We start from the raw sequence: 17848 nt of genomic DNA, 5'->3' as shown, positions 1-17848 counted from the left end.
TGTTCACATACCGGCTCAGTGTAGCTCGTTGGAACAAGACTCGCTGGTGTCAGTGATGTCACAGTGTTCAGAATCATGCTCAGCCCATCACGCGCCGGCGGCCTGCGCTCACACGGTCGCCGCTACGCTTGTGATGACAGTTGCTGTGGAACAGTTTCAGACCTTCTGTTGCGCTCAGCTATCATCAGCTGTCATTCATGCATGAGTGTGTGTGGCGACTCCGGCTCAAGGAAGCTACTAAAGTTCTGTTTCCTCTTCTCTCTAACCCACCTGACAAGGCGGTTAAAAGCGTGGTGGGAATGGTGAGTGTTTCAGGATGCAACTACCGACCGCAAGGACAGAATAAAGCCAGTAAATATAAGACGTTGCTGTATCGTCTTGGTGATGCAGCTGCTGCATCATCAGTGTTGCTTCAGGTCTGTTTTCACTCAGTGCTCATCGTTCTAGTCATGTGACTGAGAGCGCTGGCTTGGAGCGACCAGCTGCACAATCACATTTCCAGTATAACGATAATTGTCCTCGGAGCATTTATGTTTAAACTGCATCTGTTCTCTGTGTTCACTGTCCCACTGATCTCTCCTCTCTGAAGCTTCACCAAGTGCTGGTCCAGTTGCAGTCAGGTGACAAGGAGCAGGACTTCTCATTGGCTCCCATCCAGGTGTCCATAAGTGTGCAGCTCTGGAGGCTCCCAGGCTGCCACGAGTTCCTGGCTGCGCTCGGTGAGGCACCAGTCGTGATTTGAAATTACATGTTGTCAGGTGTATTGGCAGATCTCAACATGGTATGACACTCCGAATCTCTGCAGCGAATAAAATAAACCTTCCATCCTAACTCTTGCAGTCGGTCAGTTGTGAAGCACTTTTCACCCAAACACAACCGAACAGCGAGCGCTTGTCCACAGAGGCTCAGACTCACGAGGAGACACGCGTTAGAAGTCCAAACACAAGCAAGTGAAGGAAAAAAGTGGCTAAATGAACAGGACCACGTTCAGAAAATGTGTCACAAATAAAAGAACGAGTGGGAATCAGAAACACGCCAGATGACTCGGGATCTATCGGTCAATAAGTACACAAATGAACTTTGCATAGTTTGCAAATATTTGTGCAAAACAGAGATGTCAGAAAAAATGTCAAGATTCAGTTGATTTGTAAAGTCTTGTATATATGAGGTCCGTGGGTCACATGACCTGGAAGCTGTTGTACAGACATGCATCAGTTTTGCGTGCGTGTGTTTATATTTATTCTTTTTTTGACATAAAAGTCTTAAAGTAAGGGTTAAATAAGGTCTTCTTTTTTTTTTTTTAAAGGCCAACATTTCTCTATGAAATAATGTGAGAAAACAGACCTTTGGCCACTGAAAAGGTTTTCCCGTAACGTCTCATCCTCTGGCGTGAATCGTATGAACAGATGGTAACCCAGAGGAGCAGAGGCGTGAAAACACTGAGTATGAAGTACAACTGTGTGCTCGAACACGTGCTTGCATTGGTGTGTCCCAGGTTTTGACCTGTGTGAGGTGGGTCAGGAGGAGGTGGTGCTGAAGACGGGGAAGCAGGCCAGCAGGCGCGTCATGCAGTTCGCCCTCCAGTCTCTGCTCGCGCTCTTTGGTGAGAATCTGAACCTGCCATTCATGAATCATCCTGGTTTAGTTAAACTCAAGTCCTCACCCCCTCCCTCTCCCTCTCCCTCCCTTCTTTCCAGACTCCACAGAGCTTCCTAAGCGACTGAGCATGGACAGCTCGTCCTCGCTGGAGTCCCTCTCATCCTCCCAGTCGGCGTCCCAGCCCCAGTCCCTCCCCATCTCCTTTGGTTGCTACCCCCCTCAGCCCTCCTTCTTGCCTCCTGTCTGCCCAGACAACCTGTCCTGCGATGCCATCTCTGTCTACAGCCTCAGCTCCCTTGCCTCCTCTCTGAGTTTCCTGTCCCGGCCTGAGCCTGCAGGAAGTGACATCATCAGCCAGCGCTCACAGCAGCAGCAGGAGCTGGAGAGACCTCGCGGAGGCCTCTACGCCTCGCAGCGGCATCCAGGCGGCCAGTCGAGGCGTCTGGCCAACCACAGAGGAGGAGAGGCGGAGGATGAGGAGTACGAGGGTTATTCCATTATAAGCAGCGAGCCGCTGGGACGAGGGGGGAGGGAGTGTGAGACCCTGCCGCTGCCTGCAGGACACAGGCATGGCCGAGGAGGCCCCGGGAGAGGCTCGGCCGGGGGTCACGGGTACCCCGTCACAATGTCCTCCAAAGGAAGTGTCAGCACGCCGACATCCCCGATTAAAGCTCCGCCACCGCCGCCTCCCCCAAAAGTTCCCCCCAAGCCCAAGCAAGACAGGTAAGTTTGAGGTGTTGAGTTGTGTCAGGACTCTCTTGTGCAGTGTGGTCAGAATCGGTCCCTGTGGCGGATCAGTCCAGAATCTGTCCTCAACGCGTCTTTGCTAGAGTTACAACTGGACTTTCTCGTGATCATCGTTTTAAACCTCAGTGAATGGATCCCCAGGGAGGGATCTACTTCTGCTGCTCTCCTTCCTCACCTGTTCTAGCAGAGCCACTGAGAATTTAACCCTTTTTATTTTTTTTCCCAGCTCATCCCCAAAGAGAACTGGCAAAGGGAAGGTCAGCAGCTCAGAGTCGGACCAGTCCAGCACTGAGACGGACAGCACGGTCAAGTCCCAGGAGGAGAGGGCAGGGCCTGTGGGACAGCTGGATCCCCAGGAGCTGGCCCAGAAGATCCTGGAAGAGACCCAGAGCCACATGCAAGCTGTTGAAGTCCTGCAGAAGGCCAACATCAGACAGAAGAGGGGGGAGGAGGGGGGAGAGGAGGCCCGAGCCCAGCCGCCGTCTAACTCCACTCCCACGACGCCGACGCTCACGCCTGCTGGAGGAGCGCGAGGCTTCCAGCCCTCTGAGACCAGTGCATTCAGCAGACCTCCTAGTCGAGCGAGTCTGAAGGCCTGCTCCTCTCCTCGACCCCTCCGTAGTCAGCTCTCACCTCTCTCCACCTCGGCTTCAACGCCCTCCCCGACGCGACCGAAACCGCCATCGCGCTCCTCATCGCTACAGAAAGTCAGCTCCGGCTACAGCAGCCCGGCACACTCCTCCCCATCCTTATCGCTGCCTGTGAAGGACCAGAGCTTCCCCACAGCTTCCCCCGATGTGCAGCTCAGACGGAAATACCCTACCTCACTTTACAGCGCCCGCATCTCTCCGTCCTGCTCTCCTGCTGACAGCACCCCATCACCAGCCCTGTCCTATTCCTCCACGGGGTCCATCTCAGCCTGCTCCAGCCCTGCAAACACCCCGGAGCAGGCCAAACGGGACCCTAAGGTCCAGGCCATCCATGACTTAAAAACCTTCAGGGTCACCCAGAAACACGAGGGGCCCTGCCCTGCCAGTTTAATCGGCGGAGGGAATAAGAAAATGAGCACAGTTCAGAAGGACGTTTTGGGTCTGCTGAACCTCTCACCGAGACACCAGTCTGCTGGCAAAACGGTTTCCGAGAACCTCAGCCGACCCAACAGCCACCGAAATCTGGAGGCTAAACCGCCTCCGGCATCGAAGCTTCCCACCAGCGCCAAAGGCGGGGTCAGGCTTCCCCCTGGAAACGGCTACAAGTTTCTGTCAGCGGGACATTTTTTCCCGTCTTCTAAATGTTGAGCGTTCGATGCTGTCCCAGAGTCAGCTGGACCTTCTTCTGTGCAGCCCTCTGACAGACAGCGAAGCACGTTTGAGCAGCACCTGCTGAGGACGAGGACCTTCCGTTTGACACCGGCACTGACGACCTGTGCGTGCGCACCAGTAGTCCACTATGACCCAGGAAGTGACAACAGGCAGCCGCAAGAATCAGGTCAGCAGCCCCAGCTGGATTTGGGGAATTTTGCCCCCTTTTCGGAATTTAGGATTTCCAATTAAAACGTGGAATATTAGTCACGTTTCTTGAATACATGTTAAGGATATTTGGTTTATTTGTGTCCGGTTGCGCCCTTGTGGCACGTTTTACGTCACGTCAGCATATATTTTCTTGAGCATTGAAACAGCTTCGTTGGAATATTGGTTCATGAAATGTCCTTACACACGGATTTGAAATATCAGGGGCGAGGAGTCCTCAAATACCCCAACGGGCTTTTCTTCCTGTCTGGAAGACTAAACTGAGAGCTAAAAAGCCCACACTATAATCTCCAAGAACTAATTTGTGTTTCAGAACTTTTCATGCGTGAGACCCGATGAAATTTTTGGAAAAAAAGCAAAACGCGGCGTGCATTTGTTTACTATTATTCCGACTGCGACATTCCAAATTAAGGCATCTTCTGATTGGATATTTGGAATTTAGCCCTTAATCAAATGTAGCATTTTCAGAATAAAATCAGCGAGATATGCTGAGATTCGCTGGTTTGAGCAGAACATTTTTGACCCTGCATGTTGCCATTATGCAATTTTATAGCACTTTGGAACCTTGGAGGACATTTTATCTTCCGGGAGCTGAGCTGGTCAGAATCGATCCGAATATTTTCATCTTCTGAAGAAGGGCACAACACCTGGAGTAACCTGGAGCAGTGATGTGATGCTGAGTGCGCGTGTGGACTGATGTTCCACTGTTGTTCACCGAAGGACAACGTCCCGAGTCTGGTGAAGGTCATGGAAACAACAAACTCCGGTCGAACTGGAGGAGTTGGGCCTCTGTTCCCGTCAGGACGTGACAAACACGGATGTTATTCCCTCAGCGAGCACCAGCATCTACAGAAAATGCCTCAGGTCTGTTTTTTTTAAAGCAACGTGCATCCTCGCGGGATGTTTTCTATCTCAGTTCCTGGCCAGCAGGACGCGGCGCGGCTGCGTGTTGGCCGGGTCGCCATTGGCGTGTTCAGGAAAAGGGTGACAGCCGGAGTAATAGTGGGGTATTGGGCACGTGTGAAGGTAGCCGGTGGCGCTACGTGCCGTGATGTCGTCGTGAAGGGTTCATGTTCGAATGTGACGCCTGTGCCTTCTTCCTGAGAGCCGGAGGGCCTGAAGGAGCGGAGCGTGGCGTCTCTGCCTCCATGTACACTGAAAACGGAATCTGACTGACGGCCTCTTTGACGTCACGCCTGTTGCCGAGGACATTTTATGTAAACGCTCGCTATGTTTGTGTCAGTTTATTAGCGACCTGAATTGGAGTTATTGTATATTAATTGTTGTTAAATGTCTTCTCGAATGTGTATTGCTGTCATTTATTTGGTAAACTGTCATTGTTACATTTTATAAAAAGAATTAAACCCCGGTAAAGAACATTTTGGTATTTTTTTAATGTACATTCCGTCTTGCTGTTCATTGTTGCGCTAACTTTCTCATGTCAGTTTGTGCAGCCGCGTCAGACCCACGTTCAGAGGAACCGCAGTGATCAGGAAGGTGACAAATAAAAGCTTCGTATTTCTTGTCTCACGTTCGACGACATGAATTCATCCTGAGCACCACCAACACAAGGACCTGGAGCGGAATCCCGCAGAGACCTGGACCCCCCGGCCTCTTGAGTCGCTGTTCTAATGACCTGCTCCTCCACAGGAACTGCTTAAACTCATCTTGGACATGTGACTTGATTGTAGTTGTTTAAGACTTTGACCACAGCACCTGGGGCTCAGACCACAGCACCTGGGACTCAGACCACAGGACCTGGACTCAGACCACAGCACCTGGGGCTCAGACCACGGCACCTGGGGCTCAGACCACGGCACCTGGGGCTCAGACCACGGCACCTGGGGCTCAGACCACAGCACCTGGACTCAGACCACAGCACCTGGGACTCAGACCACGGCACCTGGGGCTCAGACCACGGCACCTGGGGCTCAGACCACGGCACCTGGACTCCAGACCACGGCACCTGGACTCAGACCACGGCACCTGGGGCTCAGACCACGGCACCTGGGGCTCAGACCACAGGACCTGGGGCTCAGACCACAGCACCTGGACTCAGACCACAGCACCTGGGACTCAGACCACAGGACCTGGACTCCAGACCACAGCACCTGGACTCAAACCACAGCACCTGGGGCTCAGACCACAGCACCTGGGGCTCAGACCACAGCACCTGGGACTCAGACCACAGCACCTGGACTCCAGACCACGGCACCTGGGGCTCAGACCACGGCACCTGGACTCAGACCACGGCACCTGGGGCTCAGACCACAGGACCTGGGGCTCAGACCACAGCACCTGGACTCCAGACCACAGCACCTGGACTCCAGACCACAGCACCTGGGGCTCAGACCACAGGACCTGGACTCCAGACCACAGCACCTGGACTCAGACCACAGCACCTGGGGCTCAGACCACAGGACCTGGACTCCAGACCACGGCACCTGGACTCAGACCACGTCACCTGGGGCTCAGACCACGGCACCTGGGACTCAGACCACGGCACCTGGACTCCAGACCACGGCACCTGGGGCTCAGACCACGGCACCTGGACTCAGACCACAGCACCTGGGGCTCAGACCACGGCACCTGGACTCAGACCACAGCACCTGGGGCTCAGACCACAGCACCTGGGGCTCAGACCACAGCACCTGGACTCAGACCACAGGACCTGGGGCTCAGACCACGGCACCTGGGGCTCAGACTACGGCACCTGGACTCCAGACCACGGCACCTGGACTCAGACCACAGGACCTGGGGCTCAGACCACAGGACCTGGACTCAGACCACGGGACCTGGGGCTTGCAGCGGCAGTCAGACCTTGATGGGGGATTGTGAGATAGACCCCAGTGTTATGGTTTGGTTGGATAAAAAACCAACCTCCTCCAGGGACGGTCAGGGTTACGAGTCCTTGGCAGAAAATGCAATGAGGTCATTAGGTTTGATTTGGAATTCAGGAAACTGTGTGATGCCACGGATTTCTGTGAGAAGACCCCTGCCCCTCCAGCAATGGGATGAAAAATTCATAACCCCCCGAAATCCAAGTTAATACTCGAGATCAAAGTCTGAAGATCAAAGTGAGAACAAACATGGTAAATGAAAAGGATGCAGGTTCCTGAAGCTTGAACAGGAAGTAAAATACAACAGATCTTTGCTGCTGGGAGGCCCCCAGCTGGGAGGAAGAGCTGGCAGGTTCTTGAACAGGTCCCAAAATATAAAATAAGGCTTTTTTATCATTCAGCTCAAGTCAAGATGGCCGGACAGGTTCGTGTTTGTTGTGCTGCCGCCTTCAGTGTTTCAGAGCCGAGGGTCGTGATCGATCACTTCAATCATTACAAGGTTGATGGCGTGGATCTCTCAGCCAATCAGATCCTTCCTGGAGGGCGGGCCGAACTTGTTGATAATTCTGTCTGGTGTCGCCTCCCACTGCGCAGCCGCAGCCCGGATGACGAAGATGGTGCTCATCAAGGAATAGTGAGTCTTGATATGGTTTAAACGTGTCTTTCGGCGCTTATTCTTGCGTCCGGGAGTCCGTTATCGAAAAGTAAAACTGTGTGTGACGTTTTTACTGTCGATGGCTGGATTCTAAAGTCCCGTAGCCCTTAAAAATGTTTTTTCCGGGTGGATTGGGACGTGGATAACGGGACACACCGGTCTTTTTTAGGCGTTGCTAGTGCTAGCTCACGTTAGCTGCTGAGTTGTAGCGGCAGAGGGGATAATTAGCTTCTTAATGAATATGAGTTACATAAAAGAGGCTGCTCAGGTTTCGCCCATTTACATGGTAACCATCACATTGGCGGCTCTAAATTCCGCGGTGCAGCTGTGCTGTTAGCTGCCTGCTGGGTCCCGCAAATACCGTGATGTTAGAGCTTTAAGTGACAGATTAAGCTTCCGTCGGATTTACCAGTAACGCTAGCAGGCTAAATTAGCTTTAGCTGCCGGCTAGCTGTTAGCACCTAAAACCTTACATCCACAGTGCATCAATCTGACCTTAATGGCTGGTGTTTTCCCACGCATTATATTTGAATTGCCAAAGACCAAGTTTGGGGATTATCTTGCAATGTCGGTCCGTAATTGGTAGCTGCTGCTCCCCCTCAGGAAAGCTCGAGGTTGTGAGCGTTCAACTACTTTGCTGGTACTTTGTTGGCGCTTGCATGGTAGTTAGCCCTGTGACCGGGGGGCTAGTCAACTAATAGCAGTGTCTCTTCGTTAATATTGTCCATGTTCACACTGCTATGAATTTGTAAGTCGTATTAATTGTCGGGTGGACATTTTCCCGACCCCCCCCCCCCCCCCCTCCCCTTAGAAAACGCATCTATTTACCGTGTAACGGTTGCTAACCTGAGCAGGCACGTAACGGTACCTGTTGTTACTAACGCTAGTTAGCTTTGGGTAACCTGCTCCTCCGGCTCCCCCTTTGGTACATTTAGCTTGAGAGAGAAGTGAACTAACTTCAGGAAAATCCGGTCCAACAATATCTGGTGTTCAAACGATTCATTTGTGTTAGACCAGATCAAGAGATCCTAATGTCCCGTATGTGCACGGAATTTGTTTTGAATTCTATTTTGTGTTCTTAAGTTTTGGACTCCAGGACCGGAAGGGTAGTATTGTGTGTATTGTTGAGGTGGTAGTAGGTGGCGGAGGGCTTTCTCTTGATGATGTTTTTAATATTCTTTCCTCAAGAATGTAAGTGGGTGCCCAAGATGTTGGAAAGCTCTCTGAACGCTCCCCTCCGACAACCTCAACAATAAACAGAGCTGCTTCACAGTGGTTTTATCTTTGCAGAAGAAGAAGTTGTATTGTAGTGGACTGTGGGTGGACATTTGCCATATTGTTTCTAATATAATCAATGAACAGACAGTCCTCATAAATCCGGTCCCGAAGTGTTCCAGACTTCACACAAATGACAGTTCTGAATATCGTGAGCCAATAGGAAGGATAGCTCGGTGGCAGGCAACAATTCTACTGCTCCGAAGATGAATTTGTTCCTGCTGGAGGAGGGCCTGGATCTTGAGGAGTACATGAAAAGAGAAATCGGTTTCCTGCTCGTGTGCATTTGTTTCAGCCCTCGCATACAAAGGAATAATGGAAAGGGTTTGGGGAGGAAGTGTGGTGTCTGTGGTGGTGTTGTTATCTGTCGTGGTATTACTGAGATGCTACACAGTTTATCACACATGACCTGCTTAACCCACGCAGTAGAGTTACCTCTTATATAATAATAAGTGTGAGAGTTGTGATCACTCTTGGGAGACGCTGCCTGGCTCGTGATGGAGGCAAACGTTGGGCTGTACATTCAGATGCATTAGAACTACAAGAACCACACAGGTTATTTGGGCAATATTTAGTTCTAAATTAATACAGTTTGGGATCATAATCAATATTACACGTGGTTTGACATGGACAGGTTCTTCCCAGCGCGACACAAGTTCTGTCTTAATGAGGTTGATCAGTGACTTATGCACGCGAAGCCTGGCGGTGGTGATTTTTGGAGTTGAGGCTTTGCAGACACATCGTCCTGTTTGTCTTCTCCAACTTTTCTGTCTGACATGGGTTCATCCCTGTTCTGCGCTCGTGGAGTGGAACTATCATGTGCATGTACACACACACACACACACACACACACACACACTGATTTATACAGATTTTCTCAGCTTGCCTTAAGTCTGTTAAGGTGTTTCTTGAATGGCTGAAGACGCTTTCGACCCTGCTGTTTAATGTCAGATTTCATATTTTCAGCCTGTGTGACCTTTATCAACCCGGTCGCCCAGCCTGAGGGTCGTTTGAGTCTCAGAGGAGGATTCACATGAAGAGCTGGAAACAAAGAGTCTGCCTGAATCCTTAACAAGCTACCACAGCCACATTTATGACCGTTGTTTTTATCCCTGGGTTGGTTCCATGTAAATGTATTTATTTTATAAATGTATTTACGTGGGCACGATTGATGCTTTAAGAATAAGCATTTTTTGATTGCTCTATAGAATCTCACACGTCTTATTGATAAGTTGTGGCTCTCATGAGGTAAGATGAAGCGCTGCTGCTTCGTGTTGGCGGTCCAGCTCTAGGGGCCGGATCTGGGGCTGCAGCAGGCTTTAGCATCCAGCAGGACGACAGCTTTGGCTCTTAATAAACTGCTCGATCAGTCTGTTTAAAGGCTGTGATGGCACTCAAACGTTTGTCTGACGTCCATTTAAATGGTTCAACATTGGAACATGGTCTCGTCTACTGTTCTCATTCATGTGTCCCTTCTTTCTCTCTCACTTCCTGCCTCACCCCTCCTGCTTTCCTGCTCGTAGCCGTGTAGTGTTGCCGATCTCTGTGGAAGAGGTGAGTATCATAACTACGCGCATCCCCTTCAATAATACTTGCTGAATACTTCAATAATTACATCACTCTGTTCTTCCTGAGCATTCATTAATGACAGAATTGGTATTACAGTTCCTAAAGTTGTGAGTTTCCCCTTGGAAACGCACTGCTTAGGCCTCAGTGTGAGTCTGGTTCTGGGACAATGGCCTTTGTTGAGATGACGGTGTGACAGGCCGGTCGTGGTGGCGGTCACAGGGAGGAGGACTGTGGGATGATGAAGGCTCGGCCGCTAAAAGGAGTCTCGCTCTCATTAGCGTGGCGTATGTTTGAAGGTCTCTGCTCGGCCTCTCGAGTCAACTACTTTTTGATTTGCTTTTATTTGAGCTCAGACATCATTGGGATGTTTGATGACATAATACTTTGGCTGTAGTTCAGACAGAGCATTTACTGCCGGGGAAAAATCATGGGCTGGCAGTTAGAACATTCAGGTTTTATGAGAAAATGATATTTTTCTCTGCTGTTCTCTCTAAATGGAAAGAAGAGGAGGCCAGAAGTTGTCCTTCATCATGATGGTGCCCTGTGAAGGCAACAGCTCACCCAGAGAGGGCCCTTCATAGATGTGTTGAGCTGCGAGCTCTCTGAGGGAAGACGTCTCTGTCAGCTTGAGACTCCTATTTGTCAGTATTTGAAAGGCAAAGTACCCTTTTTGGGTGCAGTGTTTCTTTAATTTCCTGTGTGACAGCCGTCCTCTAGCCTTGTATGATGAATACAAACCCCAAATCATTGAGCTCTCCAAGTTGAGGCCTGTAATGTTTGTGACTGGTGGTGATGGCGTAAAGATTGAGTGAAAGAGTCCTTCGTAGCCTCAGAGGGTCACAGGGGAAATCATCTGGGCTTTTATATTAAATTGTATTTGACCACTTTGATTTAACATCCTTGTTGCTTTAAATCCTGCTCTGAATAAGAGGGAGCCGCAGAAATCCTCCTGGGCAACGAGAGCGTGGTGGCCTCGTCTGGTACATTAAGGTCCTTTTCTATTTCGTCCAGTTCAGTTTCATAGCTCAGAACTGGAAGCGGACAGAATAAAAACAATTTGCCGAGGGGCAACTGAGAAGGAGCAGAGCCAGACACGTGCTCCCACAAGTCCTTCTGATTGGTCAAAGATGTAGCTGGAACATGTCAACAGATTTCCGGCTAACAGGGAGTTTCAGCAGAATTCCAAGCCTGCCGTCTGCCTGTCATGTGACCTGTGGTTTTGTTTACATCTGAACACATTGTTCATAGTATTCTCACAGTTCAGTTTCAGTTCAGAGAGATGCATCCAGCAGCTTAGGAAGAGCAGTCAAGGGCAGATTGACAGAAGTCCCCCTCTCACTCAGGCTGTGAGTCTTTCTGTTCCTGATGCCACACACGGTGCGATCTGCTCGCTCATGGCCTCTTCTACCAAATATCTGCAGGATGGAATATGCGTCACAGATACTGTGTCTTGAGTCTGTCCTCTTCCTCTTGCCGTGTTCCTCAGTATCAAGTGGGGCAGCTGTACTCTGTAGCCGAGGCCAGCAAGAACGAGACGGGAGGAGGAGAGGGCATCGAGGTGCTGAAGAACGAACCCTACGAGAAGGATGGCGAGAAGGGACAGTACACACACAAAATCTACCACCTAAAGAGGCAAGTCTGACAGATGTCTGGTTAAAAACAGGTTAAGGTGTCCTTAAAGACTAGAGGAGCAGCACTGATGTTAGAACAGTAAAGACAAACGGTAAAAAAGGTGAAAAACATGTTCGAGAAACAAACTCAGACCAGTAAACTGAGGTTACATGTTGATGGGGTTGAGAAACGAATCGAGGGAGGACGGTTTAAATCTGAGTCCAGCCTGGCAGGATGTGTAGAGAACTCTCAGGAGGGTTGAGTGAAAGGCAGCTGGAGCCGTTGGGATACATGAGAACACCTGTCCTCTCATCCTCAAAATCAGCACCTCTGAACGTGCACTGGTCTGACTCCTCCCCCGATACAATGCCAGGAGCTCGGGTATCGGACCATCAGTCCCCTGTACTGATCTGGTACCAGTGTTGGAGTTACTGGGAGGACATTGATCCTCCCATTCTAGTACGAAACAAACGCCAACGTTTAATCACATTCAAACAAATGCTCTGGTAAAAACATTCACACCGGAGGAACCAGTGCCTCCTGTCACCATGGTGATGTCATCACAATCAGTCCCAACATCTGATCAACAGTTCAGTGAGTTCTGTCGAATCCATCCTCAATCGTTGACTGAATCCCGCGCACACAAACAGCGCTGATCACATGACCTCCTGTGGTGGACCGACAGGCAAACAGCTGCATCCTAAAGGCCGGGTTGTGGCGTCTCCCCCGGCAACCTTGCTGTGTCGACTACTTCTTTGTTGGTAAAACTGAAGACCACCTCTGATGCCAGCGTGCAGGGGAAAAAAAAGAATGCCTTTTTTTTATTATTATTATGTTACAAGATCCACCCTGGAGTGTAGCAGCCGTCCCTGCTGCAGCCCTCGACCAAGTTTGGAAAAATCTGCTAGCAGACAAACGTCACTGATTACATAACCTCCTTGGCAGGCCTGATAAACAGGAATCAACATAATAAAAATCAAAAACGTAAAATAAACCAAATGTGTCAGACTTTTATCTGTCATCACGCCAGCCGAGAAAGTCGCTGTGGCCCAGTGTAAACAAGTGGAGTCTCACAGGGCCAAAATTGAGGTTGTCAAATCTGCTGGGAGGAGCTGATGGGTCAGCATCGCAGGTGGAGGGTGAGCGGCGTCACAGCCCTCCCTCCTGATCCCACCACCCGTGGTCATGGAGGCTGTTCACTGATCTCCTGCCCTTGACCCAACCTCCGTGGACTGAACGTGACCTGGAGGACGCATGGCTGCATGTGCCCTCACAGATGCGGGTGCAGTGAGGGATCAGCAGCCTTAAGGTTTCCCACTGGAACCGAAGGAACATTCTCACACACCGGCCTCAGACCTGCTGCTCGCAAGGACTTCTCTTGGCGTACCACCTTCACAAACATGGCGTTCGTGCCACTCCTGTCTTTGGCCAGCGGCCTGAGCGCGTAACCTCAGTGAGCCTCGCAAAAAATATCTGAGCATGTTTGTTCAGACACAAACGTCTCCTCTTGTTACCTTGATGGTCAAAGAACTGACCCAGCAGGAAACTGAAGGAAGACTCTGGCGTCAAGAGCTGGAGAACCAGCAGTTTCAGGTACGCGCGGGTCCAGGACCCCTGCACGGCGCTGGCGGACCGATGACCGGTGTGAGTTGGTACTGTTGTTAGTGAGACGTCTGGAAATTCGCTGCCGTTTATTTGTTTGGTTTCTTTAAGCCTAACCACAAGCTCTCCGAAACTCTTCACCGGGTTTGTTCCTCATCCTAACCAGACCTAGACCACAGTTCTGCCGGGAACCGTCTGCTGACAAGGAGCTTCCGCGAGAAAGTCCTAGACTTGCAGTTCTGATTCTGCTGGTTCTTCAGCTGTGCGATGTGTTGCACCGGTCAAATCAGCATCTTCTCCTCAGCGTACAGCCAACGTGCTGACATGGCCTCCTCTGTGTTTCAGTGTTACAACAACATACGGAATGACATTTTTCCATTCAGTGGCTCAGTTTGTCTCCAATAAATCTTTCTCATCACACGTTGTACTTAAAGTGTGGAAACAGTTCTAATTTCTGTCCTAGAACAGCCAAGAGATTAACGGTTATTATCCTCATATCACTTCATCGTCACCGCCCTGGGAAGTTTCTGCCTCAAACTTCACGTTTCAGTCATTAAACCCTCACCAGAGACTCTGCAGTCCACGTGGTGGCAAAAGTCTCACCAAAACCATGTGGCTAAAGAATGGATTTTTATGCAACAGGAACGACAAGTTGAATATCAGCCCTCCGGTCAGGAGGCGGTTCATGAAGGAGACACTGGGCTGGACAGAACCGTCTCATTTCAAGGTGTTTCCTCTTGACGTGTCCTCAAATGTGACTGTTGCCTTCTCTCCCTCGACAGTAAAGTTCCAGCATACGTGAAGATGATCGCACCAGAGGGAGCGTTAGTTTTTCATGAAAAGGCGTGGAATGCCTACCCATACTGTCGCACCAGTAAGTTTCTCTTGTGTCCAGTCTCATTTCACTGTGTTGTGTGTGTGTGTGAACTTATCAAACAGGTTTGCTGCCACGCGGGGTGTTTCCTCACGATGGAGACAAGTCAGCTGATACTGGATTCACATGCTGATCGTTTGAAGCGGGAAACAGTCAGTGACTGATTGTCCCACACGTCAGGGAAAAAAACCTTCTACCGTATTTTTTCGTGGCCTCCAAGCAAAAAGCGCTGCTCTTCATCTGTTGCTCCTTGTGTGCCTTCACGGCCATCCATGCTGCTCCTTCGAGTGTCAGAGCAGCAGTTTGTAACTGCGTGTTTTAAGAAGTTCTGTATAAATAAAACGTACTTAAAATTGGGATGTTTTGAACGCACGCCGTCAGTGAGGAGTTACTGGCCCAACGGATGAGTTGGCTGACGTCTGAGAGATTCACTCGCTGGCGTGCTGATGGGACATCAAGTGATCTTTTCCGACGTGTGTAGTTTTGCTCTCTCTGTGTGAAAGTGTTCAGTTTTCAATCGTGATGAATGCCAGGAGACTGATGCTGCTTTTCTTCTTCTTCTTTCTCGTCCGGCTCCTCCTGCTCCTCCATCTGCAGTCGTGACGGTGAGTCATTCGTCATATTCTCTTTATTGGTTTGTGACGCAGACGCCAGCTCACCAGACACATTCAGCCCCTCACCAAAAACGTAAACCCGCCATCTCTCCTGTGACCAGTTAACCTGACATTCACTTGAAGCTAATGGCCGTCTTTGGGACTAAAATAGGCCTGAGCTGAGCACTGCACCGTCACCATGCTGTCACACCCTGAACTTCTGAGTGGTTTATTGGCTTTAGCTGATCTCTCTCAACCCTCCATTCATGGCGTCTCCGTAAGTCGGCCTGCTGAGATCAGCAGCACCTGTCAGCGGAGGAGTTTGTCCCTGATCTGAGTCCTAACCTGCAGGCAGAAAGTGAAACGCTGGTTAATTATTGACGATGACACGCATGTTCTCTGCTGCCTTTCAGAATGAGTACATGAAGGACGACTTCATGATAAAGATCGAGACGTGGCACAAACCTGACATGGGAACAGTAGAAAATGTAAGTGAGCAGAAGCCAGAAGGAGCAGCAGCACATTCATCCTGTACGAGTGGCGGGGAGGAGAAAACGCCTGGAACATCAGGAGTTCCATAGCTCGATTGCAACCGAGCAAGCAAAGCCACTGACTACATTACCCATAATTCCACGCAGCATCACTTAACCTTCTGCTCTTGATCACATCTGAGCAGCTCAAAAGTTATTTCATGTGATGTAAATCTGATTTTATCCACCAGAGGAGTTTCCATCTCCCAGGATGCACTTGAACTCTTCACAAAAAATCCTTCCCTACGAAGTCCAGCAGACTCCACGGGTCTGTGTCTCAAGCAGTGAGGTCTCTGTCATTCACGCTCGTCTGATTGGGTTCTGCTGGTATGTTCTCCTTCCAGGTCCATGACCTGGATGAGCAGACGTGGAGGACTGTGGAGGTGGTGCCCATAGATATTGCAAACAAAGACGAGGTGGCGGCTGGGGTGAGTTTTCGAAAATACGGGGTGTAATATTGGTGTGGAAGTCTGGTTAGCTCAGTCCTCTGATGTAGAGCAGGAAGTCGCCGCCCAAGGAAGCGTGAGGTCAGTCAGGCTGGCGGCGCTCGTGCGGGAGCTTCAAACAAGCTTGTTTCTGTTGTTGAGATCACAAATGGAGTGACAAGCAGGGTCTCCACCTTTGACAGCCGTCTGAAAACAGTTCATCAACCATGAATGAACCATTTCATCAGCGCGCGTTTGGAACGCCCCCTGCCGGTGATTGATATCCATCAGCTGTGAGAAATGTGGAAACCAGAGGTCAAGGTCACGATGACCCCACGAAACATGTTTAGGAACCAGGGGAAATGGACGCTGCTGGCGTCTGATCTGTGGATGCCGGCAAGCCCGAACGCATCATGTTGCATGTGGTTTGAAACCTTAGAGACATTAAGCCATTGTCATCCAGGCGGGTCAAAGTTGCCCCAGAGCTGCAGTGTTTCTGTACAATAATGACTTAAGTGGATCAGTGTAGAGGCCCGGGTTTAATCTGAAGGTCCATCTGCTCCAGGTCTTGACTACTCTTCCTGCTGGATTAAAACAGCACGGCGAGCCGTAAGCTTCGGGGGTTGAGAGAGCAGCAGGAAGAGCCTTGAAGGTTGCTGCTCGTCTCCCCTCCGGTCTGAACTCCGGCTGGAGGGCGGAAGTCTGACTTAACACCTGCAGTGCGAGTGAGTCAGCACCGACTGGCCTCAACCACCTAGGTGTTTTTGCCAGTCGGTGCTGGGAACTTGGTTGCTGGACAGCTTAAGTAGCTTCAGCAGGCAGTCATAACAACAGCGAGTTGGAGAGCGCCACCACTAACACCAGCTGTCGTTTCACTGCTGACACTCGCGCTGCCCCGGCTCGTGTGTTCAACACGTCCACGTTCACTTGTGTCACTCAGGGTTCCTCTTGTGTTTGGGTGGAACCAACCAGAGTTCTGACAGGTTCCTCAGATCGTACCTGACGCCTGAAATGGAGTGAGTTTGTCCGCCATGTGTGACACCAGCGGGTTACACGTGTGTAGATGGAATGATGGAACGAAGCAGAATTTGCATGTAATTCATTCACCATTGGAGGTCTTGAGTTTCAAGACCCCCCCCCCCCCCGACCATGGATGACCTCTTGGTGTTGTTAGTTTAGTTTTATTTAGAAAGACTGAAAGGATGAGTTTGTGGCAGCTCTCATGTGGATGCCTTTTGCTTCTGTGCAGGACTATAAACCAGAAGAAGACCCGACTCTCTTCCACTCCGCCAAGACGGGCAGAGGACCGCTGGGTCCTGAGTGGAAGGTACCAGAAATGGAACCGACGTTCTCCGCTCCTGTCTCTGATCGCTGATGACTGCTTCTCTTGTCTCTCCTGTGCAGAACGAGCTGAAGACAGACTGTCCTTACATGTGTGCATACAAACTGGTCACTGTTAAGTTCAGATGGTGGGGTCTGCAAACCAAAGTGGAAAACTTCATCCACAGGGTAAAGTGCAACAACTTCTCCAGCCCATTGCTAGCAGCTAATCAAAGATTTCCTTTCACCCACAACATTTTTTGGACAACAGAATTCCACTTGTGTACTTGTAGTTGTGTACTTGTAGTTGTTTCCTCATTCAGCAACTTCACGTTTATTGAAATGGTCCTCAGGAATGTGACTCGAACACGCGGCTTCTCAGCTGATCGTTCCGAGTCCAGGTACGACCACCACAAAGGTCAGCACACATGTTGAGCGTGCGGTGTTTCTGGGATGAAACACATGCTTGGATTCACAGCCTTAGCAGAATTTACTGGAATTTATTTTCTAAAGAAATGATGGGTGAACCGTCTGATTATTTCCTGTGGAAAACTGGTTTGTGAGCATGAAAGAAGTCAGACGAGTCCCAGTTCCTGTTCCTCACACCGGCCCCGGGTTGAGCCTCTCAGGTACCCTGCATTCCTCAGCTATCTGGAGATGAATCAAATCAAAAGGGCAT

General features: G+C 50.3%; 2 protein-coding genes and 1 long non-coding RNA gene across 7 annotated transcripts in view; 2 read left to right on the top strand and 1 right to left on the bottom strand.

Annotated features, from left to right (window-relative positions):
- ttc28 (tetratricopeptide repeat domain 28) overlaps positions 1-5246 on the top strand; it is a 73630-nt gene extending 68384 nt beyond the window's left edge. For 3 of the 4 annotated variants that reach the window (XM_086187170.1, XM_086187169.1, XM_086187171.1), the window contains 4 exons: positions 590-719; positions 1496-1603; positions 1698-2322; positions 2573-5246. In XM_086187170.1, the coding sequence (XP_086043296.1) occupies positions 590-719; positions 1496-1603; positions 1698-2322; positions 2573-3644 (1935 nt within the window). In that variant the 3' untranslated portion in view covers positions 3645-5246. The remainder of the gene's footprint in view (positions 1-589; positions 720-1495; positions 1604-1697; positions 2323-2572) is intronic. The other variant, XR_015110369.1, reaches the window with a different exon arrangement.
- A 1999-nt stretch (positions 5247-7245) lies between these two features.
- pitpnb (phosphatidylinositol transfer protein, beta) overlaps positions 7246-17848 on the top strand; it is a 16780-nt gene continuing 6177 nt past the window's right edge. For both annotated transcript variants that reach the window (XM_086188279.1, XM_086188280.1), the window contains exons 1-9: positions 7246-7349; positions 10169-10199; positions 11701-11846; positions 14210-14301; positions 14899-14906; positions 15308-15382; positions 15769-15852; positions 17099-17176; positions 17254-17358. In XM_086188279.1, the coding sequence (XP_086044405.1) occupies positions 7321-7349; positions 10169-10199; positions 11701-11846; positions 14210-14301; positions 14899-14906; positions 15308-15382; positions 15769-15852; positions 17099-17176; positions 17254-17358 (648 nt within the window). In that variant the 5' untranslated portion in view covers positions 7246-7320. The remainder of the gene's footprint in view (positions 7350-10168; positions 10200-11700; positions 11847-14209; positions 14302-14898; positions 14907-15307; positions 15383-15768; positions 15853-17098; positions 17177-17253; positions 17359-17848) is intronic.
- Positions 17022-17848, bottom strand: part of LOC147243607 (uncharacterized) — a 9427-nt gene continuing 8600 nt past the window's right edge. The window contains exon 3 of the long non-coding RNA XR_015110481.1: positions 17022-17820. This is a non-coding gene — a long non-coding RNA (uncharacterized LOC147243607). The remainder of the gene's footprint in view (positions 17821-17848) is intronic.

This window comes from Aulostomus chinensis, chromosome 19 (genome assembly GCF_037954235.1).
Source record: "Aulostomus chinensis isolate RoL2024-O1b breed Wild chromosome 19, RoL_Achi_v1.0, whole genome shotgun sequence".
In the NCBI taxonomy this organism is placed as follows: domain Eukaryota; kingdom Metazoa; phylum Chordata; class Actinopteri; order Syngnathiformes; family Aulostomidae; genus Aulostomus; species Aulostomus chinensis.
This window is presented reverse-complemented; position numbering and strand designations above follow the sequence as displayed.